We start from the raw sequence: 19,958 nt of genomic DNA on the forward strand, positions 1-19,958 counted from the left end.
TACTTTTTTATAACACAGGATCCAATGTCTTTATTTTTGAAACCAATATTAAATAGAAATTTACTTCTTAATATGGAGACAAACTAAGCATTTAAACCTATTTTTATTATTCTTATTATTATTATTAATATTATTATTATTATGATTATAATAATAATTATTATTATTATTATTATTATTATTATTATTATTATTATTATGACTATAATGATTATTATTATTATAATAATAATAATAATAATAATTATTATTATTATTATTATTATTATTATTATTATTATTATTATTATAAGGGCCTAACTAGGACAGTTAATGTTGAGGCAGACCCATAATACTAAGGGCACTGAGACTTTAGGAAGGACTTTTCAAAAATCTGAGTTACTTGTTTCAACTTTTCCACTCTTTCTCTAAAACTCATTCACATTTCTCTCTGCCTTCTTTCTACCATTCCCTCATATTCTCTGGTTGCATATTGGTTTAGGTGCTGCCCAAACATCTGCGAAGTAGAGAGCTTCATTTCTACGGAACGTTTCCTTCATTCCGACTGGTTAATCGTTTTTCCTTCTCCTCCACTGTTTTTGGAACCCCGAGCATGCCACTTTACTGATTGCATGCAACTGGTAGCTTGTCCTTTTGTTTTCTCTGTCCATCCCAACTCTAAGAGCGGTTTCCATCACATTTTTTGTGGTTGTAGGGTATGCTATGAAGCTAACCCTTTTGGCATCAGATTTAGTTTTTGGGCTTAAGCTATGAAGCCCATAAGAAAAGAGCGAGAGACAGAGTCAAGAGGGAGGCTTTTATTTCTCTATCGGTGTTTTTTTATTTGCTCTTCTTTTTCTTTGCATTATATTGGGTGTTTCTTCAAAAACCTTAAAACTAAGGGAAAGGACGTGAAAGAGAGAATTGTGCAAACCAAATGCTCAGTCTGTGATGAGCGAGATCGGTGAATGAGACACACCGAGAGAATGAGTTATTGGGAATCTGAAAATGAACGCTGGAACGGGATAACAATATACATGAAAGTCGAATCTAGGGTTGCCGAAAAAGGGGAAATCGAACAAGGTATGAGAAACTATTTTGGTCTGCAATGGTTGTTTGAATTATGAGGTTTTATGTTTGTCTTGCTTTGTAATTTCTTTCTGTGGGATGTCTTGTAGAAGTACTGAATATATATACACCTTTCGGATAAATGGAAGTAAGGGATATATATATATATATATATATATATATATATATATATATATATATATATATATATATATATATATATATATATATTGAGTTCTAATTTTTGAGGTTACAAAATAAGAATTTAGTAATTTTGGCGGATATGTATGTTTTTGTTTGGTGTGTAAATGTCTGGAAGTTTAAATGTTGTTATATCAATGTTTGGAGGATTGGGTACTGTTAGAGGATAAATTTAAAGTAGGAAATATGTCATGGTGTGAATTAAGCTTGTGGAAGGAGAACTGGAGATATAAATAGGTGTATAAAGGAGTTGAAGAGAAAATGTAAGTCTGGATGTTTATGGATGTTTTATTTACCGAGGTATCATGAATGTTTGGGATTGTGTTTAGAGCTTGGAATCAAATATGAGTGAATGTTTATGTTTGGTATGATGTATATGCGTTAACTTGCATTCTTTTCTTCAGAGTACTTTACCTTAGCTGAGATATACATTTTGTATAATCAGTGTAATGTTTAAATTTTGTTGGCAGGGAGTATAATGTTATAACTCTAAGAATTTTTGTAATGCGTTTTCTTTCTTAGTTTCAACATGATGTTACAATGTGGAGGAGATAACTAAATGCTTATATAATGCTTATATAATGTTTCAATAGTTATGAGTTGATGAATTATGGTTATGACATTCATGAGAGTGTGGTAAAATTTGAATTAAACATTATATTGAATTTGTTTACGGCTGTGTACATTGTTTGGAAGAATTGAGTCAAGTTTCCACTATCATATTGCATAAATTATTGTCTCTGGTTTGCTAAAAAAAAAAAGAGAGAGTATAAAACTGTTTGCTGTTTGCTGAAATTAGTATAAAACTGCATGTTGTTTATGCTGTTACAGCATTAGGAATTCTTGCTGTATTAGGCTGTTTTGATTGTTGTTACTACATCAAAAATTTCACTGCTTTAACACATAAATACTGCAGAAAATTATTGGTGTTTTATACTAAAACTCTGCAGAAAACTTTGCTATTTTGTTGTAAAATCTGTATAAAAATGTGTCACGGTTTGTCCAGGTTTAGAGAATTATATAGAGGTAGCAGTGGATGTACATGTTTAAGATCTTAGATATATTTTAGAAGCTCACGCAGGAAATATAAGGTCACAGTATTTTCTTTTGTAAATTAGTGATAATAATTTGGTGTAGAGATATATTTTATTATATTGATTAGTTAAATCTCCTTTAATTAGATAATGTATAGTATGAGTATATATATATATATATATATATATATATATATATATTCATACATTAGGTTATTATATATTATAATTATTTTGTTATATTTAAAGTGCAGTAAACTTTTGTACTAGAATATTGAATATATATATGTTAGATAGTTTGTAATAAGTTTTTTTTTTTTTCCTTTGGAGTTATTAGTATGTTAAATTAAAAGTATTGATTAGATTGCTGCAAAATTAATTATATTTAGATAATTGAACGTGTGAATATACCAAAAACTAAAATTATGCACTACCACACCTTGTGAATTAAATATAATAAAGTGATTTCGACAAGAGTAAATTGGAAATTTAGAATACATGTTTAATTTGATTAAGTCCTTGAATTGTAAAATATATTATGAAATTTGATTAGTTAGTTGTTGAAATAATGAATGGGATATGATGTGTTGGATTGCATTAGGTGAAGTACTATAAGTTGATATGATTGAATGTAAATTTTGGAATGGATGTAATGTTTGGTTGATAATATTGAATGATTGATGTGTGTTGTAGTGAATGTAATGAATGGTTGGATGTTGTCCATATTACTTTGATATATTGTTATTTAAGTAACATTGAGTATACTTCTTTATAGTGAGTTCAGATGGGATAGGAAATATTCTAGGTTATTAGAAGGAATCTCTGAGGGTGTTGATACCTGAGGTTAGGATCTTCCTTAGGGAGCACTCTTTCGACTGTATTGAGACAGTAAGAGTGGGTTGTATTATTCAACCACCTGATAGGGGTATGGTTTTGTGTTTTTGACTCTGATACCCGAGGTTAGGATCTTCCTTTGGGAGCACTCTTTCGACTGTATTGAGACAGTAAGAGTGGGTTGTATTATTCAACCACCTGATAGGGGTATGGTTTTGTGTTTTTGACTCGGATACCCGAGGTTAGGATCTTCCTTTGGGAGCACTCTTTCGACTGTATTGAGACAGTAAGAGTGGGTTGTATTATTCAACCACCTGATAGGGGTATGGTTTTGTGTTTTTGACTCTGATACCCGAGGTTAGGATCTTCCTTTGGGAGCACTCTTTCGACTGTATTGAGACAGTAAGAGTGGGTTGTATTATTCAATCACCTGATAGGGGTATGGTTTTGTGTTTTTGACTCTGATACCCGAGGATAGGATCTTCCTTTGGGAGCACTCTTTAGACTATATCGAGACAGTAAGAGTGGGTTGTATTATTCAATCACTTGATAGGGGTATGGGTTGATAATTGTTATTCTAATGGAAGTAATGTATCATGAGGGAAAGATGAGAAAAATAATCTATTTGTTTGGAGTGATGGGTGTGTTTAGTTATACGTCACTTTATTTTATTTTACTTTAATTTACTTATTTATCTATTTATTTATTTATTTTTACTCACCCTTTTGTTTGTTTGCTTGTCTGTGTATTTGTGCAATGATCGTATAATTTATTTTATACGGGAGCGCAGATCGGGATGCAGATAATTCTGGAGATGCTGTTTGACGAGAGTGGGAATTTACAACTAGGGATATTTTTTTGTTCTATTTAGTTTATGCAAAAGATTAAAGAATTGTATCAAACTAATTAATCTTAAATTGGAATCGTTTAAAGATGATTTTAATATATCTAATAATGTAATTTACTTTATTGGATTTCATGTTATATGTCGAAATTCTTAATGTATAATATGTTTAATGATTTTCATATCGGAGATATGACAGATTTTTCATATTGATGCAAAATTTTTAAATTTTGCCGCGTTGTTGTAACATCAAATTTTAGGGGTGTTACATTTGTGGTATCAGAGCCTGAATTACGAAAACTTTGGGAATTTTGGAGAGTGAGATCGTTTAGTGTGGTTGGATAACTTGAATGTTCTAATGTTTCAGTATTTTTAGTTGTGTAAACATGTTGCCTTGTTGGAACGTTGACTTCAGTGGTTGTGTGAAGGAGGGGTGAGGATATGTAAGCCTCGCCTTTATCCCTGACTTGTGATACATGTGTGAGTGAACATGTATATGTGTATTACTTGTAGTTTACATGAGATACAGATTTGAGATTTAGTTTAACACTAAATATCTAGGTAAATGATTACAATTGATTATAGATCATGTGTTGGGGTTGGTTATGTCAAGTAATCTCAAGTATACAAATGAGAGTTAATTTCAAGTAATCTCAAGTTCATTATTGAAAATAATTGAGCATTTGATCAATAGTATATGATGTGACATATAATGTATAAGTCAATAAAGTCGTTGGAAATTACCAATTTTTATTATGATTATAATGATTATTATTATTATGATTATTATTATTATTATGATTATTATTATTATTATTATTATGATTATTATTATTATGATTATTATTATTATTATTATTATTATGATTATTATTATTATTATTATTGATTATTGTAAGGGCCTGAAATCTTAGGACAGTTGGACCTTATGTTGAGGCAGCCAGGCCCATAAGGCTAAGGGCACTGAGATCTTTCTTCATTCCGACTGGTAAGTCGTTTTCCCTTCTCCTCCACTGTTTTTGGAACCTAGGGCATGCCACTTTACTGGTTGCATGCAGCTGGTAGCTTGTCCTTTTGTTTTGTCTGTCCATCCCAGCTCTAAGAGCGGTTTCCATCACATTTTTGGTGGTTGTAGGACACTGTTTAAGTCCTTGCTGTGAGGTACGGTTAGAGCATTCTAGAAGATTGTACTGCTCAACTCCAAGGTAAGGGGAGCTTCCTCGGTTACTTGTATGAGAGAGGGGATTTACAACCGTGAATATTACTTCAGATTTTAGTTGGTTTACATAAAAGATTAAAGAATTATACTAAATTCATTATTATCGAGTTGGAATTGTTTAAGGACTATTTCAAGGTTTATATAATTTTTTTACGTGAATTATGTTATATATTGAAATTCTTAATTGTTTAATATATTAATTGATTTTCATATTTGAGACATCACAGATTTTACCTATTGATGCAAAATTTTCAAATTTTGTCGTATTTTTGTAACATCCAAGTTTTTAGGGGCGTTATACAATGAGCATAGTAATTTTCAATAAAAAAAATTAACAAATAACTACCTTATTATTAATTAGGGGTACTTTATAAAATTGGAGGTACTGCATAGGGAAATGCTGCAGGGTGAAACACCCAGAAAATAGAGAGGCAGAAGGATAGAAAGGCGGGTTCAGTTGGTTGAGGTCTGTCACCACCGCGAAGCACCATGTGGAGGTTAAGGTCACCTCGAATCTCTCATCTGGTGAGTCTCTCTTTCTCTCTTTATCCCGTCGCTTTTCGTAATCGCCTCCATTTTCATTAGCGTGACTTCATTCATGAGGTTGGTAGATTGAGTCAAATTAACGTAGTAAGTGATGTGAAGGTGCAGCAGTATCGTTGCTGTCAAACTCTAGTGTCGCCTCCTCCATCGAGTTTCCAACAGGTTTGTATCTGTTCATTGTTCGTAGTTTGTTACCGCATATGCTATATAAATTCAATCAACTTCCCTCTCTCGCAGACAAAATGTGATCCTCCTGACACCGTAGTGCCGAGGAGTTATATTGGGGAAAACGTATCCAGAAAAGATAAGACCAAATATCTTTACTCTACAGTAAGTATATAATCATGATAATAGATTTATGTGGCTTGCTCCATATTTAGATGTTGGTGTTTTAAGGTTCAAACCAGGTGAGTGACACTGAATTATGTTTTTTTAATAATAATAATGCAGCTTCTTGAACTCAACGACAGTAAGGAGACTGTTTATGGTGCTCTTGATGCATGGGTTGCGTGGGAGCAAAACTTCCCCATCGCCTCATTGAAAAAAATATTGAATTCCCTTGAGAAGGAACAACAGTGGCATAGGGTTGTGCAGGTAGCACTACTATCTACTTTCTCTTCTTTTATGCATTATCTTTGTCAATATGAGGTGTGTCTAATAGTGGTTCAACTTTCCCATCTTATATCTGACCAATTAATCTGCGTGAAACAGTCGTTTTAGCTTATGAGCTTATGAGAAAACTATAGTTCATCTACCATTTTATTTTACTTTCTTCTATAAGTCTTTACTGAGAAGTTTTGTCCAAAAAAAGACCTATGCGCATGCCTTTCTTTTCTTGTGATTCTGTGTTGAAATATAAAAAAAATATGACTGACAACTGTATTTATTAATTGAAAGCTTCAGTTACATATATAGCAGTATAAAATAACTGATGGACTTAAATCAAGGAGAAAAAAATGGTAACTGATATATTCACTACTGGAATTCGTAAAAACATGCATGCACTATCAAATCCCACATAAATAGGACTTGATTTATTTAAAACAGAAAATTACTAAATAAATTCCAACATTTCCCTCCCTTAAACTGGAGGTCCAGTAGACATCAGTTTACAGCAGAGGAAGCTTCAATAATCAGCTTTTCATCATCATAGCCAGCTTTCTTTCTTGAGCAAACTCAAACATGCTTCGAAGCTTTTTAAAGACATTTGTCTTGAGAGATTTTGTCATTATATCTGCTATCTGCTCCTCACTCTTGCAATGGATAACATCAATAACACCATCCTTGCACAGATCACGTAAGAAATGAAATATGACATCTATATGTTTGCTCCTCCCATGTAAAACAGAATTCTTTGACAACTTAATTGCAGAGACATTGTCACATAACACTGATGTAGGGCCTTCTTGATTATATCCAAGTTCCTTAAGTAATCTTCTTAACCAGATGGCTTGGCAAGCACATGATGTAGTTGCAATAAACTCAACTTCTGTGGAGGATAAAGTAACAATTGGTTGCTTCTTTGATAACCACGACACAACACCGGAACCCATTAGGAAGACATATTGTGATGTACTTTTTCGGTCATCTTCATCCCCGACATAATCACTATCACTGAAACCAAACAAACCCTTTTGTGCTCCCCTTTTATATAATACCCCAAAATCAATAGTTCCTTTCAAGTACCTGAGAATTCTTTTAGCTGCTAGGAGATGTAACTTTGTCGGATTCTCCATATATCGGCTGATAAGACTGACAGCATGCATTATATCTGGCCTAGTCGAAGTTAGATACATTAAACTTCCTACAATTTGCTTATAGACTGTTGCATCTACCTTCTTCCCATTTAAATCTTTGTTCAACTTCAAATCTACAGAAGTAGGAGTGCAGACTGCATTGCACTCCCCCATTTGAAAACCTGCTCAAAATCTCCAAAACATATTTCTTCTGTGAGACAAAAATTCCAGCAACTGATTGTACTACCTCAATGCCAAGAAAATAGTGCATTAAGCCCAAGTCTGTCATCTCAAATTCAGTCATCATAGAAGCTTTAAAGGCATCAATCATGACTATATCATTACCTGTGAAGATCAAATCATCAACATATATGCATACTATAAGCATTTTCTCACCATCTCCAAGCTTTATGAAAAGTGTGTGCTCATACGGACATTTATGAAAGCCTGCTCTAATGAAATAAGACTCTATACGACTATACCAAGCTCGGGGTGCTTGTTTTAGTCTGTATAGTGCCTTCTTCAATTTATATACCTTGTCCTCATTTCCTTGCTTCACATATCCCAAAGGTTGCTCAACATAGACATCTTGTAGCTCACCATGTAAAAATGCCGACTTGACATCAAATTGATAAATGGACCATAAATTTTGAGCTGCAACTGAAATAACTAGTCTGATTGTATCAAGCCTTGCAACCGGAGCAAACACCTCTTTATAATCAATCCCATATTCTTGCCTATAACCTTTAACTACCAATCGCGCCTTGTATTTATCCACCTTGCCATCTGCATTGAGCTTTGTTTTATACACTCATTTAACTCCAATAGACTTCTGGCCCTTGGGAAGATCTGTTAATTCCCAGGTGCTATTTTTCTCTATTGCTTTGATCTCCTCATCCATAGCCTTCTTCCATTTCAACTTTTTGATTGCATCATGAAAAGCAATAGGATCATGGTCTGAAAACAATGCAAAATGAGTAAGTGAATCATCAATTTGATTAATTTCACTAATCTCGTAATCTTGCATCCATGCTGGCCTTCTTCTTGTGCGTTGAAGTCTAGGTTCATTTGACACATCATCGTCTAGTTCTACTTGTGAATTTGGTGAGGGAGTAGACTGTGAACATGTGACAGTAGAGCTTGAAGATTGATTCTATCTTTCTTCTTCAATCTCATCATCATTGACTGGGATGTGCTCTTCGATGCTATTAGCAGTCCACTTCCATGCCTTGCTTTCATCAAATACCACATCTCGACTAATGATTATTCTTTTTGTGACTGGATTGTACAATTTGTAGGCTTTTGAATGCTCACTCACACCAAGAAATATACACTTTTCTGCTTTATCATCAAGCTTCTTCCTCTTTTCATCAGGAACATGGGCAAAACCTATACAACAAAAATTTTTGAAATAATTCACAGCTGGTTTATTTCCTTTCCAAGCTTCTTCAAGTGTCATGTTTTTTACTGCCAATGTTGGACTTCTATTCAATATATGGATGCTCCAATTAACAGCTTCTGGCCAAAAACTTTTTGGAATAACTTTTCTAGACAGCATACTCCTAACCATATTCAACACTGTACGGTTCTTTCTTTCACATACTCCATTCTGTTGTGGTGTATAAGTTGTAGTCAAATGTCTTCGAATGCCATTCAACTCACAAAAGTTAGAAAAGTCTTATGAATTGAACTCTCCTGCACGATCTGTTCGCAACACCTTAATTGTTCCACTTGCTTCATTCTCAACCAAAGCTTTGAAGCTTTTAAAAGCTGCAAAAGCCTCTGACTTTTCCTGCAAGAAGTATACCCATGTCTTCCTACTATAATCATCAATGAAGCTAATAAAGTACCTTTTGTTTCCATTTGAAGTTGGACTTATAGGTCCACAAATGTCTGAGTGAATCAACTCTAGTGGTTGTTGAGCTCTCCATGCTTTTCCTTTTGGGAAGGAATCACGTTGTTGTTTGCCAATAACACAATCTTCACAAACTTGTAAGGGAGGAGTAATTTGAGGAAGCCCCGTCACCATTCCTTTTTGTTGTAAAGTCTTCAGCCCATTAAAGTTGAGATGTCCATATCGAAGGTGCCACAACCAAGCAGTGTCTTTCACCTTTGCAGAGAAACAAGTCTGGAGATCTTCACTGTCATCTAAAATGATAATTGGAAACATCCGATTTTCTGTCATGTGAACACGTGCAATTACTCCTCTCTCAGAATCTTTAATAATGTAGATTCCATTTTTCATGATGATCTCATATCCCTTCTCTTGTAGTTGACCTAGGCTAATCAAATTACTTTTCAAATCTGGAACATAGAACACACTAGAGATTCTTTCAACAACATCATTTTTCAAACCAACATTGACACTTCCTTTTCCTATGACAGGAACACTGGAGTTGTCTCCAAATTTCACAGTATCTCTAAATGACTCATCCAACTCAGAAAATAAAAAATTGTTGCCACACATATGATTACTGCAGCCTGAGTCTAAGTACCACATATTTTCATACTTTTCTTTCTTGTTATGACATGCCATCAATAAAGTTGTTTCTTCTTCTTCCTCTTCTATCATAGCATAATTTAATTTCTCCCCCCGACCTCTAGAGAAATTAGGACATTCTGACCTGTAATGGCCATATTTATGGCAATTGAAACATTCAATGTGGGATTTATCAAACCTTGATCCTTGACCATACCCCCTGCCTCTGTAATAAGAATTGAATATGCCTCTGCCTCTTCCTTGACCACGTCCTGCACCTTCAGAAGCAATTGAAGTATTGGTGGAGGCTTTCAAAGCTTTCTCCTCAATTGAAGCCCCTTGATTAATTCGCTGCTCATGAACCAACAACGAGCTTTGTAGCTCATCGATAGAAAGGTTATCAATGTCACGCGCTTCATCGATTGAACAAAGTACGTAATCAAATTTCGTAGTCATTGATCGAAGAATTTTTTCAATTACCGCAACATCTTCTAGTTTGTCACCATGAATTCGCATATTGTTTGCAATTGTCATCATTCTTGAAAAATATTCAGTGACAGACTCTCCCATATTCATATGTAGAGTTTCAAAATCTCTTCGAAGGGCTTGAAGCTGTGCACGCTTCACTTTTGCTGTCCCTTGATATTTAAGTTTCATTGAGTCCCAGATTTGCTTGCTCGTTTCCTTTTGAAGAATGGTCTCCAAGATTGTACGATCAATAGCCTGGTATAAACAGTTTTTCACCTTTAGGTCCTTCAATTTCTGGTCCTCCTGTTGCTTTTCCTGAGTTGCTGTCGACATTGTTCCGACTGGAGAAGTGGTTATACCATCTTCAATTAATGAGCAGTATTCTTTCGATCACAAAAAGTTCTCCATCAACATCGCCCAATGATCATAGTGACCATCAAAGCGAGGAATTGCTGGTTGCACAAAGTTACTATTTTCAGATGTCATTGATACTTGCTGCTGGCAAGAAAGCTGCTGCTTCAATGTCTATCGAGCCTAGTCCTAGCTCTTGATACCAGAATGTTGAAATATAAAAAAATATGACTGACAACTGTATTTATTAATTGAAAGCTTCAGTTACATATACAGCAGTATAAAATAACTGCTGGACTTAAATCAAGGATAAAAAAATGATAACTGATATATTCACTACTGGAATTCCTAAAAAGTGCATGCACTATCAAATCCCACATAAATAGGACTTGATTTATTTAAAACAGAAAATTACTAAATAAATTCCAACATTCTGTTGGTTGTTTGGTGCTTAAAAAAATGACTAGCATGCTATGAAATTATGAATTTTGTAAAGTTCACTTAATATTTACATAACCAGTAATTTCTTTGTGCTTGTAGACGATTTTTGTTGTCTGATTCTTTAAGTATTCAATATATCCATTTGTTGCTTTCTTTCTTTTGTCGATAAAGTTATGACTTTATGTGGTTTATTTGATTTTGGTGTGATCTGTAAGCATGTCAGTTTAGGATTTTTTGTGAATTTTGAGTCAAAAAAAAGATGTCATTTTAGTTTACCTCAGTAGTACTATTAGTAAATTACTCAGTTTGTTTAATATCCTATCCAAGGTAATTAAATGGATGCTGAGCAAAGGGCAGGGGATGACAATGGGAACGTATGGTCAATTGATACGAGCTTTAGATATGGACCATAGGGTGGAAGAAGCCCACAAATTCTGGGAAATGAAAATTGGTTCTGATTTGCATTCAGTTCCTTGGCAAGTATGTCATGTCATGATATCTGTATATTACCGAAACAACATGCTGGAAGATCTTGTTAAGGTAAGATTTCATTATTTATGACATTTCTTATGTTTCCAATTAGTGATATGTCATTTGTATAATTTTTTCAATGTGTTTCTTCGCTTGGCTGTGTGATAGTTCTGAACATTCTTCTGTCGAAATGGAATTGGAAATTTTGGCTTTTGATTGATTCCATTCCGATGGTGTTGATTAATATATGTAGCTGACCTCAGAACAAATCTGGGTTGTTGTTGTATGCTAATATTAATCTGCAATGTGTTCCCTTCTAAAATGTCCACAATTTTGGTGTATTCTGTACTTGGTTTTTTTTATGGGATAAATCTCTCAGTAGCAAGTACCAAGAGAGACAAATGATTTTCATTCATTGAAAAGGGTTATTATCTATAAATAATGAGAACTTAAATAATTCATAATCATCATTTGTAGTATACATACAATTTTAGTTTCTGATCTTCATTTGGAGTTTTATGTGTTGCATTGTACTTCCCATTTTTTTCTTCAAAACGTTAACCGGTAGAATCTGGACTGAAATTATGAAGCGTAACTTATTTATATTAGTTTTGGTGGACTGAGGTTGTCAGCTTTGCATATTGTAGTAAGATCAGAGATATTGTCTGCATCCTGTTCGATAGTTACATATAACTTGTAGTTAAATAACTAACAGTTAACATTCTCTTCATTTTCCTTTGTATGAAAAGCTTTTCAAGGGGCTGGAAGCTTTTGATCGAAAACCGCGGGACAAATGTATCATACAAAAAGTGGCAAATGCATATGAGATGTTAGGCTTAGTTAAAGAGAAAGAGAATATACTGGCAAAGTATAGCCATCTCTTCACAGAGGAAGGACCAACTAAACCGCATAGAAGGAACTCATTTGAGTCAAAGAAAGATATGCATCTTACCTCAGACAAACCACGTCAAAGGCAATCTAGAAATACTTCGTCTGAGGAGAAATAGAAGTCAGATGTTATTCTTTCACATCGATAAAATTGTTCGGTTAAGGTTAAAACAGTGCAAGACCAAAGTTTTCAGAGTTCAGCTGCACTCCTACGTAAAAACTCGTTTCAGAAGAAATGCTTAGTTATTCCTGCCCATCCGTTGGATATTCTGAAGAAGCTGTTTGGTTTTTTGACTGATGCGATTCTGCTAATTCTGTCGCTGGAAAAACAAAAAGATTCCTAGCTGGATATTACATACCATGTGTACTATTTTCTAATGACTTGATGTTATCTTGGTAATGTAGCCCCATGTGTGGGAAGCCTATCAAAGATAGAAGTTCGCGTCACCTTGGGGAAACGGAACCAAACTTATCGCTGCACTAGACGTCAAAAGTTGTTCCATGTTATAAAATAGTTACTTCTTTTTGTTTGGATAGGTTAATTTAGGCAAAAGAAATGAGAAAAAGAAGTTGTTCCAAGTTTGGTGCACGATTTATAGTTTAACTAGTAATGCATTCCAAGTTTGGTGCACGATTCATGGTGAATTTTTTTTATATCATGATAGCCCTGCTGCACATTTTTTGGCTATTGGTTTTTCCCAGTAACTAGTTTATGTGTCATGATACCTGGTTTCTTCAAAAATCAACTTAAGAGTGACAATATATTTGAGGTTTATGTGTCCTTATGTTTTGATCGCAATGTACAGCGTGTTTGATCTAATATCCAGATATATTTCCCTTATCAAATGCCTAGATTCCTGTTGATTCCAACATTTTACTTCACAGCAAAATATGGTGACCAGGGATGATTATGCTTGTGTTTCTTGGGACTAACCGATGGTTATCTCATTGTATGTGTATTTAGCAATTGTTGCATAAAATTGTTGTTTCTTTTTTGTAGTTGTTTCTGAATCATAATTTTTTTTTCTACATAAAATTTGGTAAAAAGGAAGGTTCATGAGCTGGTTCTGATCCATAGGACTTCGGGAGTATTTAGTTCTATGATATTTTTTAATAAAAGATTTTTTTGGTCTTAACTTATGTGGGCTTTGGGAGTATTTAAACCTGTGATCTTTTCATGACTTAAAACCCGTTCAAATATTTGATAAAAATCCAAAACAACATAAATCAATAACCAATTGAACAAATACAAATTTTAAATCAAGTTTTTTTTTTTTTTCAAAAGTTATAATGAACCAAAGTGGTTTTCTTAATTTAAAACCGAAGAGGAAAACTTGGTGACTCGAGAAATCTTTTATCCACTTGCATATCCAACTAAAAAATCCTAAGCCATTATCAAAACAATTCCAATTAACTTTTGATCGAGGTATCAAGATTTCGTCTTAAACTCATTTATAGGTTCTTGAAAAGAGAAAAACACAAACATAAGGATTGAAAGGAGAAAGTACGATAAATTTACCACCTCAACAACAAGCCAAGTAGCTCTAGAGAAGAAGGTCAAAAGATATCTTCCATGTGCAAAATCTTGTTTTTGAGGAAGAGAAGGGAATTTGAATAAAAATGAGAAATGAAAAGTGATATCGTATAGTACAATCTTTTTCTTTTTCTGGAGAGGTGTCTGTGTTAAAATTTATAATTTTCTAACATTTTCAAGATTCCTTTTATTCATGCTGCTTTTATTCATAACTAAGAAGCCCACTTGCAAAGTCAAAACATTATGAAACTCGCGAAGACAAACAAAGCACTCGATCACAAAATTCCCAAACTATACTATATTGCATTATCTCTCTCTCAGTATAAAATAAAACCTCGGAAGACAGATTTCCTCTAACATACCTTTTTCTGATTTATTATTTGAGGTAGGTTTGATTAAAGTTATAAAAACTAGGACTTTTCAGTTGGATGCAATCCCTCTGGCAATTGGAGGGTTTCTTTGGTCAGTCAATTGCTCTTGGGTATAAGGTTTGATCTTTGATGTATTTTTTAGATTGATGAGTTAAATTATGCTACATTTACAGTGTTACTGCTCAGACTGTTCAAACAATGATCAAATGTTTTTGGTCAGTATCTTTCATTCCAAAAGTTTGATATCATGACATTTGGACAGAGGTAATATTGTTTCTGGTTGATATTTGATGTCATTGCAGGAACAATGGTTGCTTCGTCCTTGATGGACAAGCAAGGAAGGAAAAGTCTCCTTATTATAAGTTTTAGTGGGATGGTAATAATTACTGATACTTTAATTTGTATCTGATATTTTGATACTTTAGGATACTTTAATTTGTATCTGATATATTTTTTTTTATTATTACCATATCTCCAACTTTGTGATTGGGCTGTATTTCTTGAGTGTAGTAGACAAGTTTGGAATTAGCAGCGTGTACTCGGGCTTTGCAACAGTGTGTGTTGTTACTGTCTTGTACATACATAGCTCGTAACGTTGTTGAAACAAAGGGTCGACCCTTGAAAGAAATCGAACTTGCACTTAGCCCTTCAACCTAAATACCACTTCACAAATGCATTTGATGTTAATTTTAATTCTTCTCTTACATTTTTTGTTCCTTAGGACACTTGACACGTGTTATTTTTATCTTATTTATACAACTTGTTTTACTTTGTTACTTCTTAAATTACTCCACTCATAATTTTTCTAGATCTTTGAATAATGAAAGTTTTTTCAATCAAGTCTTTATATGTATAATTTTTATGGTTAAGAATTATTATTAGAGTTTGAGAGGTTTTTCATGAAATGTTCTTAGCCAGGTTAGCTTGCACACATACACACTGAATACTGCGTGTATGTATACTTGAAACGATTTCATGAAACAAATAATAAAAATTATATATTTAATGTAGTTTAATGTTTGGAATAATATTAAAACAAAATTGATGATACTTAAATATACGGTTATCTCACTGATAAACTCAATTCATATAGGTTGGTTGTGCTCAACCTACCTGGCTCTTTTTTTTTAATATGACTCTTTTTTAATAAGAACAATCAAAATATTCACCATTTTTCTTAAATATTATTATAAAAACTTTAAAAATTAAATAATAAATCTATTTTATTTTTGAAATAAAAAAAATTAAACATTAAAATTATTTAAATATCATTAAACAATATTTTAAACTTAAAAAAAAAAATAATCAGATTGTTAAAGTAGAAAATAATTAAAAAAACGAGAAAAAATAGTAAAGAAAAATAACCCCTTCTACTTCAGCTCCGACAGGAGGTTCCACACTCTATTAAAAAACTAATATGGTCATCTTCGGGTCCTCCACAAGTTCGACAACGCTCCGAACAAATTCAGAATCTTGAAAACTACCGTGTTGTAGAGTTCAAGTCCAAACCCAACACCCTCCTTCTTCCTCACCATGTCGATGCCGATTTCCTCCTAGTCGTCCTTAATGGTAAGTAATCAACTAATCACTACTCACTCAACATCATTACACTTGCTTCTCCTGCACCAATGATGTTAATCAATTTCTTAATTACCAGGGAGAGCCATACTCACTTTGGTGAACCTTGACGACAGAGACTCCTACATTCTTGAGCAATTTTTGTCATTCCCAACTAACTTTTTTTATTCTAACTTGCAATTTTTCTCTAAATTTGACGTTAAATGCTTGTCTTGTAGGACTTTTTCCTATCTAGCACAGAAGCCCAACAATCCTACTTGAGAGGCTTCAGCAAGAATAATCTAGAGGCCTCCTTCTATGTAAGCAAGAACACAACATCTAATTAACCACATATTTTCCTTGCCATTATATCACATTTGTTGAATGATATCATTATCTATATTTGCATGATTTTTATAGAGCGACTTCAAAGGAGATAATATTTGGAGAGGAGAGACAATAGCAACATGGGGAAGAGAGTCAGGAAGAGGGAGTGATTGTGGAACTTAAAAGGGAACAGATTCGGGAACTGAGCAAACATGCCAAATCTAGTTGAAGGAAAGAACTCTCCTCCCAAGATGAACCATTCAACCTGAGAAACAGCAATCCCATCTACTCCAACGAATTTGGAAGGTGGTATGAGATCACACCGGAGAAAAACCCCAAACTTAAGGACTTAGACGTGCTCATCAGTTCTGTGGATATGAAAGGGGTAATACAAAGGAAAAGCACATGGACAAACTCAGCAATTGAGTTCTACTATTCACTGTCGTCGTAATTAGGAAATCTTAGTACTGAGACCCTAATTAATAATGATTTCTTTCTTAAAAAATTCAAGGGAGGCCTTCTTTTGCCACACTACAATTCTAAGGCCATAGTGATACTGGTGATTAATGAAGGAGAAGCAAAGATTGAACTTGTTGGCCTAAGCGATCAGCAGCATCAAGACGAAAGCTTGGAAGTGCAAAGATATAGAGCTGAGTTGTCTGAAGACAATGTATTTGTAATCCCAGCAGCTTATCCAGTTGCCATCAACGCAACCTCCAATCTAAATTTCTTTGCTTTCCGTATCAATGCTGAGAACAACGAGAGGAATTTCTTGCAGGTATATGTATTATGTTTATTTACAATTATTTAGCTTTAAAAGGAAAGGTATTCTTTTATAGTCATTAAAATGACAATTTGTCCATTGTCCATATACAAGTGATTGAAATATCCTAAAATTGTACACAAAAGATAATACAACAACTTTTATTCTCTGTTTATTGTCCTAAATTTTTAATACCTAAAATTGTTCACAGAAGATAGTACAACAACTTTTATTCTCCGTTTATTCTCCTAAATTTTTAATACGAAGTCTAAAATTGAATATACAATTCAGTTCTCCTATAATTTCTTTTCTTCCATCGCACGCTTGAGTTTGAAGTACGAGTGCCGAAATTTTTGCAGTATCAGCAGCTATCGCTGCTTCGATAACACCAGCTTCTTCAATTTTTTCTTTTTGAGCAGTTCTCTTTCTATTGAAGGAAGCATACTTCCAAACTTTTTCCTTAATTTTTATTAGATAATTATAACTGAAACTGTGGAATTGTGCTTAAATAATTTATGCTTTGGTGTTTAACTGGTACATGTGACAATTATGTTTGTAGGTGTTTCTGATGAAATTAATGGTTGAAATTGTTCTGGTTGAAGGATTTGGAGTAAGGACTTTGTGATAGCATGTATATGAGCAGGTATTGTTTAAGGTTACTGTGAAGAAAAGATGATATATATAATTGGGTATTTGATGCATTCAGACATCTGAACCGTCTCCAGTAACCAATTTGGAGAAAAGTAAGATCTCATATATATATATATATATATATATATGAACGTAAACTGGTGTATGGAGGGGATCTCACTCATTTTTCTTCTTCTGTTTGGATTGATTGATGTTGTTTGACTGCCAGGATGTATGTATGGTGTTGTTGAGTGGTTGTAAAGCATATGAATGTGAACTACAATGATGTAATTGAGTATGAAGTGGATATCTCAGGGTGAGATGATTGAAAGTGATGTGTGGGGTGTTGTTGTTGTTCTGTATAACTGTATGGAGCTTTGAACTGGTATGTCTATCCCTACACTTGTCAGTGCCATCAGGGCAGTCCAGTCATTCTGGGGGTGTGAGGTGTTACTCTTGTGGAGGGCCTCATGTTCAGTCAATCTGTCCTCAGATGGCGGGTTATAGGAGGTGTAACATTTGTCGTAGTGAGGGGCATTATGTCAGGGACTGTCCTACTGTCAGGAGGACAGGTCATCAGACTCATCAGGCTGGGAGAGCTCATCCGAGGGGCGGTGCCAGACCGCAGGCTTCAGGCAGGGTGTACGCATTGGCAGCTAGCTCAAGTACTCTTATTATTGGAAGTTGTTTGCTGAATGGTAAGGAGTGTTGCGTGTTGTTTGATTTTGGAGCGACACAGTCCTTTGTGTGTCTGAAGCGTGTGTTGTAGATTTGGAATTGGTTGTGAGAGAGTTACAGTATGATTTGGTTGTAGCTACTCCGACTTTGGGGTTGGTCAAGACATCTACTTCGTGTGCTAGATGTTCAGTGGTGGTAGAAGGGCGTCAGTTCAAGGTAAACCTCATTTGTTTACCTTTGCAAGGATTAGATGTGATCTTGGGAATGGATTGGTTGTCTACCAATTGTAATCTTATTGACTACGGTGAGAAGAAGTTAGTGTTTCCTTAGGAAGAAGAGTCAGGGTTGTTGTCTTCCAGGCAGTTGAAGCAAGAGTTGACTGAAGGAGCTTGTTGTTTTCTAGTGTATCTCATTTGGCAGTTGAGCAGAGTGGGCAGAGTTTAGAGCACTCAGTTGTGAGTGATTTCTTGGATGTGTTTCCTGAGGAAGTGTCGGGGTTGCCTCCTTAGAGGGAAGTCGAGTTCTCTATTGATCTGGTGCCTGGAGCAGGACCAATATCAATATCGCCTTATAGAATGACTCCAGCTGAGTTAGCTGAGCTGAAGAAGCAAATTGAAGATTTGCTTGAGAAATAGTTCATAAGACCGAGTGTTTCTCCGTGGGGTGGCCTGTGTTGCTTGTGAAGAAAAATGATGGTAGCTCCAGGTTGTGTATAAATTACAAGCATTTGAACAAGCTAACCATCAAGAATAAGTACCCGTTGCCCAAGATTGATGACTTGATGGATCAGTTGCATGAAGCTACTGTTTTCTCCAAGATAGACCTGAGGTCAGGTTATCATCAGATTCTGGTCAAGGCAGGTGATGTGTAGAAGACTGCCTTTAGGTCCAGATATGGTTACTATGAGTATGTAGTTATGCCTTTTGGTGTGACTAATGCTCCAGCTATATTTATGGACTATATGAACAGAATCTTCAGACCGTTCTTAGATAAGTTTGTTGTTGTCTTTATAGATGACATACTTATTTATTCTAAGACTCGGGAGGAGCATGAGGATTAACCTAGAAAAGTGCTTGGGGTATTGAGAGAGAAGAAGTTGTATGCCAAATTGTCTAAGTGTGAATTCTGGTTAGATGAGGTGCAGTTTCTGGGGCATGTTATCTCAGCGGGTGGAATTGCTGTGGATCCAGCCAAGGTTTAAGCAGTACTTCAGTGGGAGAGACTGAAGTCTGCCACAAAGATCAGGAATTTTGTTGGCTTGGCGGGCTACTATCGTCGTTTCATAAAAGGTTTTTCTAGAATAGTAGCGTCGTTGACTCAGTTGACGAGGAAGGATCAGCTTTTTATTTGGACGAACCGTTGTGAATCTAGCTTTCAAGAGCTAAAGCAGAGGTTGACCAGTGCTCCAGTGTTGGTTATTCCTAACATAGGTAAACCTTTTTAGGAAGGAGAGTGAGCTTTTTTTCTAATCCAATAATCATTATGTCTTTAAAATTTATTAGAAGACTAAAAGGAGAAAAAAAATAATTTTCATGTCTTTAA

General features: G+C 34.5%; 2 protein-coding genes and 1 pseudogene across 10 annotated transcripts; all 3 read left to right on the forward strand.

Moving 5' to 3' along the window:
* Window positions 1-353: 353 nt before the first annotated feature.
* Window positions 354-13,338, forward strand: LOC108318901 (pentatricopeptide repeat-containing protein At4g18975, chloroplastic). Of its 9 annotated transcripts, none has more exons than XM_052868524.1 (10): window positions 355-547; window positions 695-1,062; window positions 4,875-4,948; window positions 5,096-5,165; window positions 5,541-5,704; window positions 5,783-5,884; window positions 5,960-6,052; window positions 6,173-6,316; window positions 11,525-11,737; window positions 12,418-13,338. In XM_052868524.1, the coding sequence occupies exons 5-10, from the start codon at window positions 5,669-5,671 to the stop codon at window positions 12,673-12,675; spliced, it is 846 nt and encodes a 281-aa protein (XP_052724484.1). In that variant the 5' UTR covers window positions 355-547; window positions 695-1,062; window positions 4,875-4,948; window positions 5,096-5,165; window positions 5,541-5,668; the 3' UTR covers window positions 12,676-13,338. The 9 variants fall into 9 exon arrangements, with proteins under 9 accessions (XP_052724485.1, XP_052724484.1, XP_052724486.1 ...); XM_052868526.1 differs by having other exon boundaries at window positions 5,562-5,704; window positions 5,825-5,884; XM_052868525.1 differs by having other exon boundaries at window positions 354-1,062; window positions 5,573-5,704.
* Window positions 13,339-14,768: 1,430 nt separating this feature from the next.
* Window positions 14,769-19,958, forward strand: LOC128193369 (beta-conglycinin beta subunit 1-like; annotated as a pseudogene).
* On the forward strand, window positions 18,232-18,925 carry LOC108318885 (uncharacterized). Its single transcript, XM_052868045.1, has 3 exons — window positions 18,232-18,403; window positions 18,508-18,720; window positions 18,837-18,925. The coding sequence occupies exons 1-3, from the start codon at window positions 18,232-18,234 to the stop codon at window positions 18,923-18,925; spliced, it is 474 nt and encodes a 157-aa protein (XP_052724005.1).

Source organism: Vigna angularis, chromosome 9, assembly GCF_016808095.1.
Source record: "Vigna angularis cultivar LongXiaoDou No.4 chromosome 9, ASM1680809v1, whole genome shotgun sequence".
In the NCBI taxonomy this organism is placed as follows: domain Eukaryota; kingdom Viridiplantae; phylum Streptophyta; class Magnoliopsida; order Fabales; family Fabaceae; genus Vigna; species Vigna angularis.